We start from the raw sequence: 16,831 nt of genomic DNA on the forward strand, positions 1-16,831 counted from the left end.
TTCTTTTTTTGTCTGAGGTTTTTTAGGGCACTTTTTCGACACTGATTAACATGACTACTCTAAGTGATCAACTGAAGATATGTGTCATTTGTAGAGTTAAAGAAGGTTAAAGGTTATTGAATAACATTTATTTAAGAAACGATATTTGATTCTTTTATATTTCTCACAAGATGATATACGTATTTTATAATGTAGATGCCATTGCATTGTATTAAAACAAGGAGTCCTCCCCCCATACTGAAGTTAACTGTCCATTACTGATCATATATTGATTTTTAAATTCCATGCTTATGCACTGAAATTTGTCACATTATCCATCCATCCATTTTCCAACCCATTGAATCCGAACACAGGGTCACAGGGATCTGCTGGAGCCAATCCCAGCCAACACTGGGCGCAAGGCAGGAACCAATCCCACCACAGGGCACCCACACCCACTAGGGATAATTTAGAATCGCCAATCCACCTAACCTGCATCTTTGGACTGTGGGAGGAAACCCACGCCGACATGGGGAGAACATGCAAACTCCACACAGGGAGGACTTGGGAAGCGAACCCGGGTCTCCTAACTGCGAGGCAGAAGAACTACCACTGCGCTACCGTGCTGCCCTTGTCACATTATGTTTAATGTTCAATTTTCATGGTTAAGTAATCTCTAAAAAGGCCGCCACTTCAAATATATCAGTGCACGCTAATTCAGTCAAGATAAAATCGATATCAAATCGGGTCATTGTGAATTAGAATCAAATTGAATCGGAACATCAGTGCTGATACCCAGCCCTATTATAAGTGGACTGTGCTCTTCTAAGACTCAAACACGGCACATTCTTTTAACAACCTGAACAGTGCATCTGCCCTAATAACTTGAGCCTGCCTTAAAAAAACTGTGTTTACTTTAGGCACATTTATTTTAATATGTTTGAAATCAGTAGACTGTTAATGGGAGCAACCAAAAGAAGACGACTAGTCACAATTATCAAATGGATATTTTTCTGTTCTAGTTACATATGCTTATTGATTGACATTGAAGGCTAGTGACTAAACCTGTTTTTTTTTTTTTGTTTTTTTTGTTTTTTTTTAAAACACTAATTCAGTGGAGCTTTAGGAATTTTGGCCCATGCATCAGTTTTGTTTTTGTTTTTAATATTCATTCTGCTAGTTGTAAAGCAGAGAGGTCCATTGTCACCCTGAATTTCAACTCTTAGACACACTTTTCCCCTTGAACTTTGAAGTCCCGTCTTTCAGAAGTAGTGGTTATTCTTTTTTCCCAGTTTCTACCGTACACCCCCACTCCCCCAAATTTCTTTGACTTGTCTTGCGCTTTTTTTACCACTCTTTAATACTCTTACTAGCGATGAGCTCTATTCTGGTTGCCATTTAGGCCTTTTCCTTTGGTTTGCGCTATGACAGTGGTGACTTGATTATAAATGGCTTTCTTAAACTGTAGACCTTCATTGTGGCTTATGTGTCCTCTGTACCCATGACATCTGAAACTGCCTGCCTACCGCCATAGAAAGCAACCCACTTTGAAACTGAGCATGGCATTCTCTGATGCCTTTATATACTGTTGTTGGTCAGGAGATGAGCGCTGCCACCACGCTGGCCCCTGCTTAAGTTGTAATTTGGCAAGTCCCTTGGTAAACTCTCTGCTCGGGTTGTAGCTTTGCGTTTAGGTATCCAGAATCTAGCTTGATTTAGCTAGTTTTAGTGTCATTCTTGGGGTTCTCATGGATGGCATGCCTGGGCTGGTATCCCTTCCAGGATGGGTCCCTGCCCATTACCTGACTGGGAGACCTAGAGAAAGGTGGAAGGCTTCCAGTCACTGCCATGAGAATGGCCAGAAGGCCAACATCACAGAACAATCTGGGAGGACTTCATACCATAGATGGCAACATCCCTGGGCTTCAGTACCCAAATGGACACCTGATGAGCACGCTGGGAATTGTAGTGCCATGGAGTAGCCTTGTTGGGTTGCCTGGGTGCTGCCAGGGGGTGCTGCGAGGTTTATGCTCTCTACTTTCAGGGACTTCTTGTTGACCCAGAAGTGCTTAAAATGGGATATGTCCCTGCACCAGACATCTTCCCAGGTTTTAGATAAAATGACTCTTACATAGGAGAGCTGGAGTCAGGTGGCAGAAGGATAAAGCTTGCCTGAGACGAGTGGAAGAGAAGAGAAAAAGTATTGGGTTGCGTTTGCCACTATTAAAGAAACCTTTTGTAAAGGTAATTTATTATATTAAACCAGGCGTGGGCAAAGTCGTTCCTGGAGGGCAGGTTTTTGTTCCAACCCAATTGCTTAAGCAGAAACGCTTGTCACTCAAGTAACTCATCTGCTTCCCTTTAGTTGTCTCGCTCGTTAAGATTTTGAACCCTTATTGCTTATTTTAGTCTTAAGCAGCTGTATTCTTGGTTTTTAATTGCTCCTTATTAGCAATAAGATGCAAATGACAAAACAAACCAGCAATTCTCAATTTAGCTTGTTTCTATTTACACCCGTTTGGTTTAATTAAACACTTGGAGGGAAAGTGAAGAGAAAAAAAAAATGAAGGACTGAGAATTACTCGTCCATTTTAGACTTCTAATCATTTGGGTGATATCCTTAGAAAGAAACAAAATTCTAGGATATGAGAATGACCTGATTTAGCAGAGTTAAAGCACAATCCATGAAATGAAATTGTTGGCAAGGATTGATTCCCAATTAAGCAACTGGGTTGGAACAAAAACCTGCGGCCACTGCGGCCCTTCCCTGTATTAAACTATTGATTTGAACCTGGGACTTGTGTCTGAGACTTAGGGGTGCTACAGTGCCCTCTAATGGTCACAGGGTGTATAATAATCTTTAAAATCAATCATTTATTTACTGTTTATTTTCCATTTTAAGATTAATACATGACCATGTTCTTGTGTTACCTCTGTCTAAATACTGTTTGTTTTCTCCACTGCCTTTCAATTTACTAGTACTGAAAAGCACACACGTTCCAAAAGCTTGTGGTATTGTCCCTAGAGGTCACTACTGAGTTAAAATTGATCTGTTGCAGTCATTGTTTTGTGTTTGCAGTATAGTTCTTTTCTTTCACTCGAAAGGGCTCATCTGTTGACCCAGCTGTTTTAAGATATCAGCATTTGTAAATTCAAGTGGCAAGTTTTGGTATTTGAAATCAAGCATTGGTTTGGTGGTGTTGTGTTTTTGTTTTTTGTTTGTTCCTGTGTTTTATACATTTTGTCATTGTCAACTGAGAAGTTTCTTTGAGCAGCACAGCAGGCAGTTTTCTTTTGTACATTTGCAAGTGCACTTGTATTTTTATTTCAGGACTACCAGTAAAATGATGGTCTTTAATTTTTTTGATTTTTTTTTTTTTAAATATTTCTTAAAAGTGCAGGTGTGTACATATCAAGGCAGAATTACATTCTTATGTGTGTTGTGTATCCATGCACCTCTATTTAAATTCAGTACTTTGTTTCTCATAATACAAAGTCCATCTCTTTGGTACATCAGCAGTGGCCTAATTTATATCCGAGTCAGCTGTCTGTATGTTGTCGAGTAATGTATTATATATCTTTTTACGAGATCGAGAGAGAGATGGCATAATGTTGGCTAATCTGAAGTTCTTTATTGATTCCATTAAGAGCATCACCACAGTTGGTGACCTAGATTACTTGTTTTCCATGATTGATGTGTCCTTGTCTAATTTTATTTCTTCATTCAGCGTTTTAAAAAGAGAATTCTTAATGGCGCCACGTTTATCCCCGGTAGGACCTCCAGTATATAGCTTGATTATTTCATCACATTGTTTTTATTGACTCTTGCATGCATTTCTATAAAAGTCAAACGGTTATCCCTTCAATTACTGATATTTCTGAGGGCCTGGGTAACCTATTTTCAGTCTGCATGTTCTTGTAGGATTAGAGCAGCTCCACAGTGCTCTGTCTCTTTCTCCATTTTAGTCAGCATAGCATTTAATACATTTAAAATGATTAATCTGGAAATAGGCAACCTGTATTGGCTTTGGAGCTCTTTTAAAATGCGAGCTATAACTTCAGAAGAGCCCTCTGTCATCTCATTTTCCTGTTATTGTTTAATTTATTTTCCAGTTTGCCTCTGTAAAATATAGGATAGCCAGCTTGTTTGATTTATTTAATACTATATTAAACTGCCTTGTCAGATAAGCCTAAACATCTAGCTGATGCGGGTAGCTGTCTACTTGAACTTGGAGAAGTATTATAGGATGCTGGATTAGAAGGCTCTCTATCTTTTCTAAAGTGAAGCATTAAACAGGGGTATGATGGGATACTGTCTCAGCAGGGATATCTGCAAATAGCTGCTGGTTTCACAATTATGGTTATCAAATAAAGCTTTCAGAAGGGCAGAGTCAATGATGACAACAGCTTAAAGTATTATTGTTCAGCAATCCACTTTTATCCATTACAAATTACTGTAATCTGTTACTTGGTCCATAGCTTCTAGCTTCAATCTGAGGAAAAAAATGTTACTTTATCTTGACACTTGCACATTAATGGGACATTGTATCCATCCAACCATTTGTCTGTCAGAGCTTAGAGGGTATTTTTCCTTGTATGCAGTAGAGATGAAATATGATAAGAAAAAGAATAAAGCAGGGTGTGGGGATGGGAATTAGGAGCTCATGAAAATAAATTCATTTACATTTTCAGAAGGTTATTAAAGTGAAAAAAGGTCATAAAAAAAAAAAAAAAAAGTCGTAGGCATCATACCACATAAGAGATTCAGTTTTCAGAGATTCGTTTAAGAACAAGATCACACACGCGTGGAGACCTGACATGGTTTATTAGGTACCTTGATTGTTACGTGTCCCAGCACACTCCTATTAATATTGTGTATAACCTCCTATGCACTAGCGCAGGCCTGTAACTCTGACATGCTAACATTCACACTGTGGGATGCCCATTTGTCCATCCAGCACTTGTGGGCAGGAGGCACACTGTCCAATCTACTTAATTACATGCGGTATCAGGGAGAGGTCTGGCGAGTGTGCTAGCCAGGCTTGAGAATGCTCAGTTGCATTTGTGGAATGAGGGTGGCCATTGTCTAGCTGGAAGAACCCATTAAATGAAAGAGAGGAATCGGGACAGACTGGATCATGTCCTTGACCTTGGTAGCACTAATCGATGCACTTTCCTCAAACATCACATGTGAATGAGCACTGTAGTTGACAACTATCCAAAACTGTGATGCCTGCTGTGTGCCCTGTGTGCTGGATGAGTATGTGAGATGGATGAAGTCACTTTCCAGGTTTCTGTCGGGCACGTTTACAGTCTTCACTCAACCCCAGGAATGATCTGCTTTCATCACTAAAGGCAATTAGTAATGACAAGCAAGTGGCAGTTGTGCCAAGATAACATGTGATAGAAAATTTGACTCAAGAAGACCGTGGCACAGTATGAGCACTTCTGGTGTGATAGTATCTCTTATGCGTTATTCTGGTGTCATACCCTCTTTTCTGAATCTCCGCTCGTGACGTATGCCTGTGTCCATAGGATGTCTGAATGTGGGTACCCTCCTCTTGGCATTGTTAACTTTTTTTGTTCTGTAATGTTGAGAGCACCACCTAATAAAAGCAATCATGTGACTTTGGCTATACTCTGGAGTACCCCCCTGACTTTGGGACTTGGACCTCAATGTGGTGTGTCCTCACGTTTTGACATATTGCAGTATTACAGAACAGATGTCGGTGCACAGTACATCATTTACAGAAAAGTCAAATGGATGTCCTCCCAAACACCGATTTGAGTTTACATAATTTTTATTTTTTTGTAATCATACTGGGCATTTTATCAACAAACACAATTGTTAGGCTGTAGCTGTTGGTAATTTTTGATGTTTCAGTTTTATGAAGTGCACATTCTGGTTTCGTTTTATGTCATTAATGCACTGACTCACTGGTTTCATATTGGATGGACAGCTGTCTGTGTAAAAACCCCTTCTCTTTCTTTTGCCCATGCTGTACCACTTCCTATTTTCACCTGAACTTGGCTGTTTGTTAACATGCATTTGAACCTCTTCAATTAGTGGGTCAGAGCCATTCAGCTCATTGTTTTGAGGGACAATGTAGCCACTTAGGAATTTATTTTTTACATTTCAATTCTGACATTGTGTAACTCTGCTCTGAACTGTTTCTGAATTCCCTTTTTGAGTACAAGATGTTGGGGAACAGGCATCTATAGCATCAGGCAGTGCATTGGGCTAACTTGTGAGAAACTTGCGTGTGCCCTCAAATTTATTCTCCCTTAATTTACAGTCACCTTAACACACACATCTTTAGGCTGTCTGATGGAAATAAATACCGGTCGTCACTATGGGTACTGTGACAGTTTGTAAAGTCCACATAAAGTATGTGAAGACTGGGGATTAGATTCTCGGAAGACAATTTGATGTCCCGTGAGACAACATTTAAAACAAGTTCACGGACATCTAACCTAGCAGTTGTTGGAATGCTTTTGGCAGACGCGCATCATGTGCTCCTAGCTTTTAAAACGGCGACAAGCAAAACGTGCAGCTTGCCAGCAGCAGCAACAAGCCAGCAGATGATCCAACCACTTCTCCTTAGCACATTCTGGTTCACACAACACAAGTGGCAGAGACACGAAGTGGCAAAAGGACAGCTGCTGTACGGGCTTTTAAATGATCAACGTTCATCCCATCCCCCCCCCTTCAAAACACGAACAACATTGTACGTCCTGCGAGAAAGCGATGTAACCATATCAGGGGCTGGAAATAAAGTATTGTTTTTACAAAAGTTTTAAAGTAAAAGTGAAAATAATGCATATGTAACAATTCCCATTAAAATAACAATCTCTTTAAGTTGTATACCCAGTAAACCAAACTCGGGTTTGGGCAAACTAAGCGAGCGGGGGCGGAACCCCCCTGTAAATAATAATTTGATATATTTATAATGCATCCATCTCAAAGTACATACTAAAGCATACAGAATGCTATTTTAAGTCCACCTTAAGATGAACTGATTTTCAACTTGTTCTCAATGCATCATGCAAAGGATGACCATTGGTTACTCAACTGCTGTAATCCAAATGAAAGTTTAAGCACAGTGTAGTGGTCAGATCTCCGGGTTTCATAGATGGCTTCCACAGAAGTAAATTTTTGTGAATTTGGGGCGGTGGCAGGCATGATTTTACGTTTGCAGGAGCTCAAGTCTGCTGAGTCGCCAAGGATTTTAAATTGAGTTTCATATGCCATCAGATGCATTTTAGTTGTCAAAGGCTGGCAGACATCGACGTCATTAAATTATCCCTTAAATTTCAATACCTGATGTTCAATCAATAATCTTAATTTTAGATGTATTTATCATCAACATACAAGTGGAATATGAAATGGTATTGGTAAGCCAAGTATCTCAATGATAGCATTTAGATGGATAACACATTGTAATTGGTTGTGAACAACCTCAAGGTACAGTGCTTGACCAACTTCAATGAGTTAAATGCTCCAACAGAGAGTGGAACACATTTCATGAAGTCCAGTACAAGGTTAAGTTCAACAGTGTTCAACGCATGAGTGAGGCCAAGAAAAAGTAGTGTAGAGGGAGGGAGTTCAAGTGCCAGTGGTGTGGAGGAGATCATTCACATTGCAGGCAAGATTTGTCTCAGTGTTGGAGTGAAGCCTGAATCCTGAGATTCTATCAGATGGTCTTGACTTCTTGGCTGCTGAGCATAAGGGGCACATTGCTATTGTTTGGACAGAAGTAGAAGACTTCATTTTACTTTTTGTTTGTGTTTGTTATATGCAGAAAAGAGTCTAGAGTTGGATTGAAAAGATGAACCAGCACTAAATCTTGTTTATCTTGCAGATGATCGTACTTTGAATAACTTACAAAATAGGTTGACAATAGAGGGAAATCAGCCTGGGGACTGTTTGAGAACAAATAATGCAGGACAAGGTTACAAAATTGATAATCAAAGATGAAAAACTCTTAATCAAAGTCTGAATTAAAGAATGGAGGGTGGAGGAGATAGGTGAAGACAGAGAACAAGCTAGGAGTATCTGACGTTTCCTAATCCTGTTCTGAAAGAAGCTTTCCTTATCGTTGGTAGTAGTGTAAGAGATGGAAGATGGAAGGGATCAATATATGTTCTAATTCAGCCTGGGCTTTTGATTTTTCTCCCATTTCTTTCAGCTATCCTAAACTGTAGACTGCATAGACCTCCAAATAATTATGGGCAGGAGGTTGTTTTACTTGCAGGCCTAGAGGAGAGTAGACAGAGCACATCAAGGCAAGATGACCAAGTAGAGCATTGAGAATTAGTAGCAGCATTGGTGTCAAGAGAGGCGGAGGGAGAGCAGAAGAGAAATGGTTAAATGGGTAAATGCAAAGTGGTGGCCTTTGCATCAAAAGCTATACATTCAACAAAGGGAAGCAGGAAACAAACCCTGGGCAGGATGCCAGCCCACCACAGTGTTCTTTCCCATGCTTCTTAAGTATTGCACATAAGTTTCTTCTATAGGAAACCTGATACCAATGTTGAGTGTATAATGTAGCCATATTAAAATATCATAAGAAATGTTCTAATTCTGTGTTGCTGATGAATGTAATCTTTGTCTAATTCCTTAGGTGTTCTGTAATGTAAATGTTCTTCATTGCTATAGTAACAGATACAGTTTAAATCTTGAGTTTAGGCCTGAAAATCATTTTTGAAGGACTGTTTCACTTGCTGTACAGACGACTGCTACTTTGTAGCCTGTGGACTTGATGGCTTAAGGTGAAGCGTAGAAGTGTTGTGGTAGAAAGTGGACGTTCTATTTGTTTTGGGAATTTTAGGTTTCTGGGTTACAGATGTCATCTGAATTACGGGAGCATCTCTTGTCGCATGTGGATTGTATAGAATTTGGCAGCAAGTTTCAAAGATTTAAATTTTCTTCCCTAATGAAGGAACTGCTTTTAAACAAGATAAATCCTTTAAAATCCTCCAAGATCTTTTAAGCTTAGTCTTATTATTAAATCGGGTCTTCATTCTGGTGCTCTTATGGTGTCTCCATGCCTGTACTGAGATTAGGGTGTTTTCCTATTTTAAAATGACTTAATAAACACCGTGTTTGGATTAATTGATGGGTAAAGTTCTAAAGCATCTTTAAGCCACTCAACATTGTTTTTGGAGGAAAACATTTGGGCACTTTATTATTATTTTCTCCTTTTACATTTCTTTCTGATTAATGGCAGACTGAAGTTACATTTGCTAATATGAAATGTATAAAATCCCATAAATACTTAAATTGTGTTCTGATGATACTATTGTCAACTATTCTTAGGAGACGTGCAGTTAAGAATTTCTTTGCATGATACATGAACCTGACTTGTGGTAAGTGGACTGACTCCTAAAATGTACTGATTTTATTTCAGGAATAACACTCACATGAGCAATCTGTCCCCAATGTCTCGCTGTCAACAAGATAGGCTTGTTCTGCCCTGACCATAGTGCCGAAGAGCACTGCGTGTTGTTTTGTACTTTCAAGTAAGAATTTCACTTGACGCTGTACAAGTGACAGTAATGACCCTATGAACTTGTAGATATTCTGAAATGGCTTCTTTGTTTATTGCTTACAGATGTATTGTTTTAATTTGATATTTTAATTGTATTATATTAATCTTGATTCTTCATGTTATATTTACAGTAGTTCTCCCAATTTAAAAAAATTAAAAAATAAATTAAAAAATCCAAAATTACTAACACCACAGAAAACAATGTTGCGTTAGATCAGAATAAATGATTTTTTTTTTTTTGTCTCTGGGTTAAATTTGGCGTTTCACAGAAGCTTTTTAAATAAATACATGCATGGACAGATGATCACAACATCCAGTATATGTTTATTTAATTAGAGGTGCCACTGAACCCCAAAATGCAGTCTTGGGTTAAAATGCAGACTTCTTATTAGACCGAATACTTCTGCCCAGCACTTCTTCTCTCCACTACTTCTCCCAGGTGAATGTTGCCTTTCTCTTCTTCCAGCTTCGACTCACCTGGATTAGGCAGTGCGGTTCCTTTTATTGAAGACGCCGGGAGTGCTTTCGGCCCCAGTGCATTTCCCATTGGAAGCACTTCTGGATCTATAAAGTAGGGAGTGTAACTGCCTGCAGCACCCTTTTGTGCACCCATGGACTCAAATAAGGCTACCCCCACTGGACTTCAGCTCCCAGCATTCCCTGCAGTGTCTGAATGGGTACCAAAGCCCAGGGATGCTGCCATCTAGCCGGTTGGGGAGCATACAACTTTGATATGAAGCCTCCCCCTACTCTCTCCATTGTATTGGCCTCATGGCTGGTTAACCATAAGGGGTGAATCCCAACAGGGATATCTGCCCATGCATGTTGTCCATTACTTACAGTATACACATACAGTCTGTGGCAAAAGTCATTAATCAGTTTCTTGGTTTTTGCCGATGTTAAGTTGCAGGCAATGTTCAAAAGTTCTCCACTGGACTCCCCTCCTCTGTCTTATTCTGACACAGTCCATTGTTTAGGGCACAATCGACTAATTCCCCTGCCGTGTCGGATGGTCTTGATGGCATTGGGGAGAGAAATCAAAATACATAATTAATGGTCAGTCTGCATACCCCTTCTTCTTTTTCTCCGCTGTGGTTGTGAGCTCAATGTAGTGAATGAAACTGTGACATTATTGGGAGTACAAATGGCTGAAATCAGTTTTTGGCAAAGGGTTGTTGGGCGCTCTCTCTCAATCAAAAAATGAGAGGCTCTGCACGATAGGAGGATTTTTGTACTGATTGTGCAGCTTCTATGGATCAGCAAGAGAAAGTTGAGTTAGTCCGGGATCCAGTGCTCACTGGAGGCATTCTGTCTTTCAGCCGGCATGGGAGCAACTGGAAATTCCCAATGAAGTTGCTAGGGAGTGTGGCCAAGGCTGGTTACCTTAGGATGCTGGCGCCACAACTATGATTTCAAGTTTGAACTAGAGGTTGTAGTGTAAAGGTTGCTGTATCCTTTGCTTAGGTGCATTGGCGATTCTAAATTGTGTGTTAACTGCATTCACATATATATAAATACATTATTTTTTTTTTTTAAATCTCTATGCCCATTGACTGGTTAGGTGACATCCTATAAACTTGGTTGAACATAATGGATAAGCAGTTTAATTTCATATAACCCCAAAGCTTCACAGATCCTTTGTTTTTAATCTTTTAATTTTTTGAATGATTGTTTGTTTATAGGCATTTTAAAAGAGTTTGCTTATTTGTTATGTGGTAGTTTATTTCCTCGACTCCTTCCCATTCTTATATTCTACATTGACATGTCTGACTGCATTTTGAATTGATAAGTCACTTCTGGGCCAAATTATCGAATTGTTGCTAAGAATGCTTTGTCTGCATTTTCGCATGAATGAAGATGATTGATCTGCTTACGCGGTTTGATTTCTCCCCACCCCGGTGGGGCTTGACTGTTGAGGAGCAGGCTTGCGTTGTACAGTAACATTCAAAAATACTGCCGGGGAGGAACTGGAAATTCCATCAGTGAATAGCCAATGAGATTTCTGACTTCACACACAGGCCTTGATTCAGTTATGGACTGTGTTGCAGAGAAAGGTCGGCATATTTCTTTTAAAACAATGCCCTTTTAAAATGTTTTTAATCTGTTTTCAACACTTGTCAAGCTCCCCTGTAGGACTATGTGATAAAATATATGATCATTTGCTATGCTCCCATCTTGAAGGGCAATGAACAGAAATGAGATTATTAAAAGCCCGGTGTATATTCTTATTAGAGATTCAATTTATAATTTTTCATTTTTACAAAAGTAGGCATAGTGCGAGACTTGCATAGTAATGGAGTACCTGCAAATTTTGTGTTTTTATTTATTTATTTTTTTTCTTTTCAGGAATTCTAGAAAGTAAAAGACTTGATATAATCCAGGATGGCACCATAAATCAGACTATTGGAAGTGTGACATATTATGCAGCCAACCTGACAGTATGGTGGCAAGTGCCACAGTATGTGCTCATTGGAATTAGCGAGATATTTGCCAGTATATCAGGTATGTTGGTAATAATATACTAAAATCAATAATTATTTATGAAACAAAAAACAATCTTCATATACAATCTTTGCTACAGTCCCATGGACTTCATATTTCTTCATAATATTTGACACTGGAGTAACTAGAACTTCAAGCTGCTTGCAGATGGTCTTGTAGCGTTTGCCTTTAATGTGCTTGTCTATCATTTTCTGTCTGATCTCCTCAGACAACTCTGCAGTGTTGGACACACAATGACACCAAACAGCAGACTGGTGACTTTTTTTCTCCGTTTAAAATGACTGATTGTACAATTATAGACATGCGTAATACGAATTAAAGACAACTGCAAGACTGAAAAAATCTTTCAAATCCAATTACCGCTGATATTTTCTAGGGGTACCAAGTGAGAAGTCAAATTTTATGTTTTTGATTATTATGGTAAGTCTCAATTTGCTTTAGATGGGCTTTTTTTTTTTTTTTTGCTAAATTTCCTTTGCTTCTATATCATCCTGTATTGCTTTTGAAGGTATGTTATATCTCATTATGTTTGCCTACAGTTATGGCACTGCACTGACACTCTAGTTGTTTTCTTCATAACTGAAGATGTCTTTGGTGGTCACAACATCTGACTGCCGTCTTGCAGTAGAGCACAGTGATGTAGAAAGATGGATGAATGTACATGCTTAATATCTATTTCCCAGGAAATGATTAAACCAAAAATAGTTGTATTGAATGTGACCCCCTTCACCACAGACAGGACAAGTGCAAAGATGTGAAATGATGCAATCCCCAGTGATTACTACCAGTAAGTCATCTTGCCTGATGAAGGGGTCCGAGTTGCCTCTACAGCTTGCATATTGTAATCTTTCTAGTTCGCCAATAAAAGGGGTCATTTTACTTGTCTTATCACTCACTACGTGCATAATGGCTAACGTGGTACAGCACCCTAGTACTAAGGGTACCAACAAATATGTCCAGGCCATTTTAGAATATCTTTGTAGAATAAGCAGTTCTTCTTGTCGCACATTCTTTGTCTTACTCGGTGATGTCTCAAAGACATGCAGATGTACAGGAGACAAGTGCTTCCCATTTCGTCACGTGTCGGGAGGCATCGAGCTGTACGGGACCAACACATTTGTCCAAGTGTGTGTATTATGTCACATGATGCTTTTTATTTTGACAACAGTTAAGGCGCTTATAACACGATTGTTTTATTTCTTGTATGTGAGCCATGTGAGTTATTTGACACGCACAGGTTTAACACGGGAGGAATCTTTAAGAGGACTGGTTAACCTTGGTCATGTGCTGTTTAGTTTTTTTGCTGTTAGGCCACACTTTCCTGCCTGCTCATCCTGCACCTACACAAGCAAAGCCTTTGGCTAAATCAGTTAAATTTGGGCAAAATTCCTTCCACAGATTGCACCGTAGTGTATTTATAGATTTCTCTGAGTGGCACTTCAGTCTGCATGCAACCAAACATACACCTTAAAAATGAATACTCTTTTTAAGAAAGAGCTGATCACAAACATTACTTGTGAGCCTATTTGGGGCTCACTTTTAATCTTGTAATTTAACAAAGTCAAGCCCTCTGAAGAGGAAGCCATTTCATATTTGTAAACACTAAATACTTGAGATTCATCACAAAAGTAATTCCCAAGGCAGTTTTTATGAATTTAATTAAGTAAAAAAAAAAAAAAAACGCTGACTTGAAAGATGAAGTGCTAGGCATGGAATTACAGTTGTTTTTAGGCTGAAATCCCAAATTGCCTTTTAGCTTTTCTGAAAAAGCTTTGAGCTTGAATCGACATCAAAGCCAAGATATTTTGGTGGTTTTCACACTTTGTTTTGTAAATGTCAGAAGTGCTGCTTCTGCTAGTTTTTAACTGAGGTTGTTAAGTGCTCTCTTCAAAGAGTGGTCAGAGCAGATAAGGTGAAACCCATTTTTAGACGAGTCCACGTGATAACGGAATGAGACTTTTCTCCAGATCAAAAAATAGAGAGTTTTCCAGATATTATTCTTTGAACCAAATAATGTGTTGATTTTCAGTGTTTAGCAGAACTACTGGGATGATTTCTTCCTTTGATTTATAGAGTCTCTAACCCGTTATTTGTGCTGTCATTACTTACTTTTGACATGACTACGTATATACTTAGAGAAATGGAGCACAAACGGAATGTAAAGTGAGTCTGGGCGGAGAGAAGCACTCCCTCGTGGTGAGACAGTTGCAGACAGTAGCAGCTCTTTGAGTTGTATGCGATTTGTTTGGCTTGGCCCTCCACCCACCCGCTGTGGAGATTGACTGTTTAGCATAGAAGAGTAAATTGATGCCTTTTGGCAAGCTCCCCTAAGTGACGAGACATGAACTCCATTAGTAATTTTCCCCTCACAAAGCATGACAATTAGAGTAAACTTAAGCTTTTTGTCAGGTGCGAGAGCTCTTGGCTCAAGGTTGCTCAGAGCCTGTTATTTAGATAGATTGTTGACTGTACTTGTGGAAAGTGATATGGGGTGGAAAGAGAGGCTAGTCGTGCCATAAGTTACTAAAGCAGCATGACCACAGATTTCATCCACTCTGTTAGTGGGGGGTCAATTCCAAGGACCAAACTGATTTATTTATTTTTTGACATTCTAGAAACACCTCTTTTGCTGGTAGCTTTTAGACTTTTGCACCTACTGAGTAGATTTTGTTTAACTTCGTATGTTGCCATTTTGATGGGTCTGGGTTCATTCGCTGAATTAATGGTGATCTATAGTTTTGCTTTTTTCTTTATTTTTACTTTTCGCCTCCCTCCTAATGTAAAAGTCTCACAGTACTGTGTGTAATTATCAGCACTGGTTGGTTTTAGGAGGTAAGAGATTCATATTGACAGTAACCTCTCTTTTGAGTAACAGAATAATTCTTTAGTCAAGTTGCTTTTTCCAGCTTCGTCTCTTGGATAAGATCAAGCCTTTTTTATCTTCTAGGGATCTTGAGAAAGCTACTCCTGCTTTTATCTTTTCTCGCCTTGATTGCTGCAACTCGCTGTATTCTGGGATTAGCAAATCCCTGATACACAGGTTACAGTTGGTCCAAAATGCTGCCGCTCGCTTTCTGACTCTGTTTCTCCTATTTTAGCTTCTTTACACTGGCTGCCTGTCAGTTTTCAAATTGATTTTCAAATCTTGTTGCTAGTTTTTTAATCTTTACATGGGCTCGCTCCTGCCTATTTATCTGAACTGTGTGTTTTACACCAGCCATCCAGAGTGCTTAGATCTTCTGGTCAGTTGTCACTTGTTGTCCCTCGTATCAAGTGTCAAACTAAGGGGGACAGACAGGACTTTTACAGCTGCTGCTGCTCCTCGCCTGTGAAACTCTGTATCACGTCACATAAAGGAGTCGTCTACAATTGAACTGTTCAAAATGAGAAAAAAGACTCATTTCTATTCACTTGCTTTCCATGACCTTTAGTAATACTGATGGCTTCCTCGTTTGTGATTATGTAATCTGACTTCTATTTGTTTTATTTGTGTTCATTTATTGTATTTCTGTTTGTTAATTGTATGGATTTTCTTCTTATATTGTAAAGCACTTTGGCCACAGCATTGCTATGTTTTAAATGTGCTATATAAATAAATTGACATAGACATAAAAGCAGTACAGGGAAATAGTTAGAACTGTATTTGTCACCAGGGGAAATTTTGGCTTTTTACAGAAGCTCTTTAAACAAATCAACACAATAGTCTGAACACACACCAGAATGACTAAAAACCTGTAGGCGTATTGCTGTTGCTATAAAGGAGCTCTTGTTGTGTTTCCTGACACACTTATGCTGAATAATTTGTGTTGTGTTGGCACACAAGAGAGCGGTTGTGTTGCATTGGTCATGATGGTACTTGGTTTACTACTACTTCTCTCCTTTACTACTACCTCCTGAGCTGACCCTTTTAATTAGCTTGTTGATTTGGTGGGCCTCTCTTGAAGTGATGTCACCGGCCCAGCACACCCCACTGACCATCACAGAGTTGTACTGTAGAAGATATGAAGGATGACCTTGCCCATAGTTAAAGAATCACAGTCTCCGAAGAACAAAGAGCCTGCTTTTTCCTTTCTTCTCTAGTTCTTCTGTGTTCCAAGACCAGTCCAACCTGTCACAGATGTGGACCCCCAAGTACTTGTAGTGCTACATCCCCTCCTCATTCTCTCCCTCAGTAGTGACTGGGCATAAAAGCTCTTGGATGCAGCAAAAGTGAATAACCAGTTTTTGTTTTGCTGATGTTAAGATCGCTGACTCCTATACACTGTGCCACCCCCCTTGTCAGTACACCTCAGGACAAATTAAAAATGGCACTGTGATGACATCAATGATCTAACAATAAAAAATGGTAACCAACATGAAAAATGCTCAAAAATTTAAAAAACGAAACGGATGAAATCTTTGGAAAAACAGTTAATTGAAACAGGGGAGACAACAGATGATGTGAAGGATGTCATTGCCCACAGTTAAAGGAGCATTGTCTCCTAAGAAAAAGGTGCCCTTTATTATACAGTTCCTCTGGGTTCAGAAGTGAATCCAACCTGTCACTAATGTGGACCCCCCAAATACTTGTAGCAGTGCACCATATCTACATCCACAACCTGAATAGTGAACAGTCATAGAAGATCTTTTGTGAAGCGAGAAAAAGTTGAAAAGCAACACCTCAAGCCTGTCTAATTAAATTCAGCACTATGAATGCATAAATTCAACCCAGAAAGGGGCACTGGTGATGTTGGTCCTTTCATGCACTTGCCCTCCTGACATGGAGCCAATTCAAAACTGGCAGTTAACTGAACCACCAG

The 16,831-nt window shown here is 39.3% G+C and overlaps 1 protein-coding gene across 1 annotated transcript in view; it reads left to right on the top strand.

The window, feature by feature from the left end:
• The window catches only part of slc15a4 (solute carrier family 15 member 4), an 84,292-nt gene that overhangs the window by 30,525 nt on the left and 36,936 nt on the right, over positions 1 to 16,831 (top strand). The window contains exon 6 of the mRNA XM_039772085.1: positions 11,877 to 12,032. Coding sequence (XP_039628019.1) covers positions 11,877 to 12,032 — 156 coding nt within the window. The remainder of the gene's footprint in view (positions 1 to 11,876; positions 12,033 to 16,831) is intronic.

The sequence above is a fragment of the Polypterus senegalus genome, chromosome 12 (genome assembly GCF_016835505.1).
Source record: "Polypterus senegalus isolate Bchr_013 chromosome 12, ASM1683550v1, whole genome shotgun sequence".
Classification (NCBI taxonomy): Eukaryota; Metazoa; Chordata; class Cladistia; order Polypteriformes; family Polypteridae; genus Polypterus; species Polypterus senegalus.